This window comes from Acanthisitta chloris, unplaced genomic scaffold (genome assembly GCF_000695815.1).
Source record: "Acanthisitta chloris isolate BGI_N310 unplaced genomic scaffold, ASM69581v1 scaffold13357, whole genome shotgun sequence".
Lineage (NCBI taxonomy): Eukaryota > Metazoa > Chordata > Aves > Passeriformes > Acanthisittidae > Acanthisitta > Acanthisitta chloris.
The window spans coordinates 1-297 of record NW_008681121.1 but is presented as its reverse complement, the minus strand read 5'-3'; the positions used below and the strand labels follow the sequence as shown (position 1 = coordinate 297).

At 62.0% G+C, this 297-nt stretch overlaps 1 protein-coding gene across 1 annotated transcript in view; it reads right to left on the bottom strand.

The window, feature by feature from the left end:
* The window catches only part of SLC39A8 (solute carrier family 39 (zinc transporter), member 8), a gene marked incomplete at its 5' end in the record, with an annotated part of 21,464 nt that extends 21,172 nt beyond the window's left edge, over window positions 1–292 (bottom strand). The window contains one exon of the mRNA XM_009077988.1: window positions 263–292. Within this exon, the coding sequence (XP_009076236.1) occupies window positions 263–292 (30 nt within the window). The remainder of the gene's footprint in view (window positions 1–262) is intronic.
* Between the last annotated feature and the right edge of the window lie 5 nt (window positions 293–297).

Below are 297 nucleotides of genomic sequence, written 5' to 3'. Positions count from 1 at the left end.
AAAATTTAGCCGATTCTCATACACTTTTTGCTGTTACCCAGATGCTATTTAACCAAGAAAAGTGTCAGTTAAGAGCCGAGCGACGCTGAGGGAGAGGTAATTCCAAGTGCAGCTCCCGACGGACAGCGGCTTCTCCCGCGAGCTGCTCTGCCCCGCGCCCCGGGAGACGATCGTTCCGTCCCTCCCTGCCGCTCCACCGTGAGGACACCCGACGGCACAGAGCTGGAACGGAGCGCGGCGCTGCCCGTCCCGGCGGCAGTACCTGGTTGTGGTGCAGGTGGCTCAGCGGCAGCGCCG